The 4,783-nt window shown below is 39.9% G+C and overlaps 1 protein-coding gene across 1 annotated transcript in view; it reads left to right on the plus strand.

Annotated features, from left to right (window-relative positions):
• NBEAL1 (neurobeachin like 1) overlaps positions 1–4,570 on the plus strand; it is a 211,707-nt gene extending 207,137 nt beyond the window's left edge. The window contains exon 56 of the mRNA XM_008073238.2: positions 4,379–4,570. Coding sequence (XP_008071429.2) covers positions 4,379–4,480 — 102 coding nt within the window. The 3' untranslated portion in view covers positions 4,481–4,570. The remainder of the gene's footprint in view (positions 1–4,378) is intronic.
• Positions 4,571–4,783: the final 213 nt, after the last annotated feature.

Raw genomic sequence — 4,783 nt, forward strand, 5'->3', positions numbered from 1 at the left:
AGGCGCATGCTACCACGCCTGGCTGATTTTTGATTTATTGTAGAGATGAGGTCTCGCCAATTTGCCCAGGCAGGTCTTGAACCCACGGGCTCAGGCAGTCCACTCACCTGAGCCTCCCAAGGCGCAGGATTACAGGCTAAACCACCATACTTAAAACATTTTAAGCACGTTGCCATTTTACACTGAGTTTCTTGATTAATAAATGTCTCAGATAAATGCTACCCTCTTATCTTCTACTAATGTGAGGATTATGTAAGAACTCTGCACAAAGCCAGATGTGTTAGATCACACCTGTAATTCTAATAGAAGGATCACTTGAACCCAAGAGTCTGAGACCAGCCTGGTCAATATAATGAGACTTGGTATAAAAAAAAAAATTAAAAATTAGCTGGGTGTGGCCAAGTATAACTATAGTCCCAGCTACTTGAGAGGCTGAGGTGAGAGGATTGATTGAGCCCAGGAGTTTAAGGCTTGCAGTGAATTATGATTGTATCACTACATTCCAGCCAACAGGGCAACAGGGGAATAAGACCCCCAGAAAAAGGAAAGAAAAAGACAAAAACACTGTTCAGACTTTACTCTTTGAGTGCATTTTAATTTCTTTTGTTTACTCAACTGCCCTTTTGTGTTTTGATTTGTTTTGTTTTGAGTTAGAGTCTCAACCCTGTTGCCCAGGCTGAAGTGCAATGGCACGCTCACAGCCACCACAGCCTTGACCCACTGGGCTCAGGTGATCCTTCCACCACAGCATTCCAAGTAGCTGGAACTACAGGCGCATGCTACCTTGCCAGTCTTATTTTTATTTATTTATTTATTTTTTTGTTTTTTGAGTTGGAGTCTCACTCTGTCGCCCAGACTGGAGTGCAGTGGCCACTTCTGGCCACTGCAGCCTCGCCTGCTGGGCGCAGGCAATCCTTCCACCTCAGCCTTCCAAGTAGCTGGAACTACAGGCGTGCGCTACCACGCCCGGCTCATTTTTTTGATTTTATTGTAGAGATGAGGTCTCACCAAGTTGCCCAGGTGGGTCTCGAACCCGCGGGCTCAGGCAATCCACTCACCTCAGCCTCCCAAAGGCGTGGGATTACAGTCTGAGCCACCGAGCCTGGCTTATTTTGTTATTTATTGTAGATACAAGGTCTCATCAAGTTGCCCAGGCTGGTCTCAAACCCCTGAGCTCAGGCAATCCTCTCACCTCGGCCTCCCAAAGTGTTGAGATTACAGGCTTTAGCCACCATGCCTGGCCTCAACTGCCTTTTAAATTTGCTTGCCCTCCTCCCACCTTAGGTAAGTTTCTGATTTTACTGAATTTTTTAAATTGAAATGACCATACTATGCATACATTTTATTTTAAAAATTGATTGTAAAAAGCCCCTAAGAAGCTTTATTTTATAGAACTAAATTAATGTTTTGTAATATTATTAAGTTTGGTAATTTGCCCTCATTGAGAGATTTATGTAATCTACAAAACATAAAATCTATGTTATGTATAGTGTGTGTGTGGAGGTACAGAATTATTTTTTGGAGAGTAGGCCCCTTTTAGTACAGGCTTCCTCTGCTAGATAAGTGTTCTTGGAATCCATTGGCATCAGTGTACCATGTAGTGTTGTGACAGGCTGCATTAAGCTTCAGTGAATATTTTCATGGAGATTCTGTCAACATGTTTGCCCATTTCATGATGAGTGATTTACGAGCACAACTGCCTACACCGCACTGAGTGTTCAGAAGTTTTTGACCCAAAATGGCATGACCCTCGTATCCCATCCTCCCTAATCACCCGATCTTTCCCATCAACTTTTATTGTTTCCCTGGATGAGAAAAGTCATCAAAGGGAAACATTTTGCCGATGTGGAAGAGATGAAACAAAAAATGGGAGAAGAACTAAAAGATGTGACAAAATAGCCAGGCTCGGTGGCTCAGCCTGTAATCCCGCGCCTTTGGGAGGCTGAGGTGAATGGATTGCCTGAGCCCGCGGGTTCAAGACCCGCCTGGGCGGCAAGACCTCATCTCTGCAATAAATCAAAAAAATCAACCGAGCCTGGTAGCGCATGCCTGTAATTCCGGCTACTCGGAAGGCTGAGGCGGAAGGATTGCCGGAGCCCAGCAGGTCGAGGCTGCGGTGGCGGGGAGCGGCCACTGCACTCCAGTCTGGGCGACAGAGTGAGACTCCAACTGAAAAAAAAAAAAAAAAAGATGTGACAAAATGGACATGTTCAAAAACTGTTTTGTTTTGAGCAGTGGATAAAGCATCTCAGTTGGTGTAATGTGTCAAATGGAGAGTACTGTGAAAGATTAAACGTGAAAAAAAAATATATGTATATATTTTTTTTAGTCATAGTCTTACTGTTGCCTAGGCTGAAGTGCAGTGGCATGATCACGGGTCACTGTAGCCTCAACCTCCTGGGCTCAGGCAATTCTTCACTTCAGCCTTCCAAATAGCTGGGACTACAGGCCACCTTGCCACCCAGCTAATTTCTTGATTTATTGTAGAAATGAGGGTTCACTTAGTTTCCCTGGCTGGTCTTGAACCCCTGGGCACAGGCAGTCCTCTTGCTTTCTCACCTCCCAAAGGACTGGGATTATAGGTGTGAACCATCACATTCAGCCTAATACACAATTTTTTAAAAAAACAATGAGTTTTTTGGGGGTATTTCTCATATGTGTGTTGTATATATGAGAATTGTTACATGAAAGTGTTTTTGATCTGTTTTACCTCTATCGATGTATCAGGCTGGGCGTGGTGGCTTACACCTGTAGTCCCAGCTCTTTTGAGAGGCTGAGGTGGGAGAATCACTTGGGCCCAGTAGTTCAAGACTAGCCCAGGCAACATAGTGAGACCTTGTCTCTACACAAAGTAAAAAAAAATAAGTCAGGTTTATTTTTGGCACACGCTCATAGTCCCAGCTTTAGTCTCAGATACTGGGGAGGTTGAGGTGGAATGATCTCCTGAGCCCAGGAAGTTGGGGTTGTGGTGAAAATTGTGCCACTGCACACCAGCCTGGTCAACAGAGTGAGACTCTGACTTGGAAAAAAAAAAAGGATGTGTTGGCTAAATTACATATCTTCATTAGTAAATTGAGTACTTAGTGTCATGCATAATTAAAAATGTAACTCATATATATATGACTGTGTAGAATATGAAATAAATCAAAATTTATCAACACATTTCAAAATCTATTTTCACTTAAAACATCAAAATCTTGATTAACATATATTAAGTTATATACCAGTCTTATGTATTATTCTGTCAGTATGAAATTCTTGTTTACAAATCAGATGGTAAGGTAATAATGTTGCATAAAATACAACTGGAAATAAAAATGCAAAACAAACATGCCACAGCCATTAGTATCTTTGTATGAGGCTTGTCTTTTTGTGTTTTGTTTTATTTTGTTTTTGAATCAGAGTCTTACTCCGTTGCCCAGATATAAGTACAGTGGCACAATTACGGTTGTCACCGCCTTGATCTTCTGTGCTCAGGTTATCCTTCTATCTCGGCCTTCCAAATAACTGGGACTATAGGCATGTGCCACCATGCCCAGCTAATTTTTTTGATGAGGTCTCACCATGTTCCCCAGGCTGGTCTCAAACCCCTGGGCTCAGTCAGTCTTCTCCCCTCAGCCTCCCAAAGTGTTGGGATTACAGGCATGAGCCACTGTGCCCAGCCAAAGCTTGTCTTTTAGCAGTCCAATAAATGTATATCCAAAAAGTGACCATTAAAAAAGGGTGGAAGAGGAATCACCATTAAAAATAGACTGCACTTGGGAAAATAATTACAAAAGATCATGGATTTTATTGCCATACCTAGATGTGTAAACACTTTTAAAGGACTTTTATTCACTGATTCAATTAATATTTGTTAATATTGTTATATGCTGGGGAAGGTGATAGATGCTGCAAATTTAATGGTGAACAAAATATGACTCTTACCTTCAAATGTAAGAATGCTTTGCTATTCTTATTTTCTAAATTGCTTTTCATCCTATGATTAAATATTTTTTGAAAATCTTATCAAAATTTTTTAAAATTTATTTTCATCAAAGCATTTTACTTTCTTATCCTTATGGTTAGCATTAATTGGACTGCAAATACAAGAAAAGAAAATTCCCAAATCTGTATGTCTTGTTTTAAGTATAGTTTGAGTTTATTTTAATGAAGCTGGGACAGTTAATTTTTACATTTACACGTTGGCCTTAGAACTTTCTAAAATGATAGACATAATTAATGTAGAGGTCTTTTGTTATTAATCAATAATCTTTAAAATGTTAATCTGCTAACAAAATGCATTTCTTCTGCACTATACAAAATCAGTGTCTTATATATCAATTTCATTCTTTTTTTTTAACATTTACTCTTTATTTCTCTGGATTACTTTAAACAGATGCGTTCAAGTCAACTTTCTCGAAAGCTGTGGGGATCTAGCAAGCGGCTCAGCCAGATATCAGCTGGAGAAACTGAATATAATACTCAAGAGTCCAAGTGATGATTATTTCCAACTTCTGTCATGGATATCTGAAACTTGATTGATTACTTTGTCACTTTAACTATATCTCTCAACTGTCTGAAATGCTGCAAGGGTTTTATCCCTGAAAATCATTTGGGGATTGCCAAAATTTGCTATGGCATATATAAGTACATAAATTGTATTATTATCCACTTTTTAAACTTCTGGTTAACGTTAATGAATCTATTCTTATGAACTAATTATTGGTCTCCACTAAGATGGATTCGAGAAAATCCATTTGATTCAGTTTAGAAGCCCATTTCTAAAGACCATTATATCCAT

The sequence above is a fragment of the Carlito syrichta genome, unplaced genomic scaffold (assembly GCF_000164805.1).
Source record: "Carlito syrichta isolate Samal-C Ts95f unplaced genomic scaffold, Tarsius_syrichta-2.0.1 Scaffold315782, whole genome shotgun sequence".
Taxonomy (NCBI): Eukaryota; Metazoa; Chordata; class Mammalia; order Primates; family Tarsiidae; genus Carlito; species Carlito syrichta.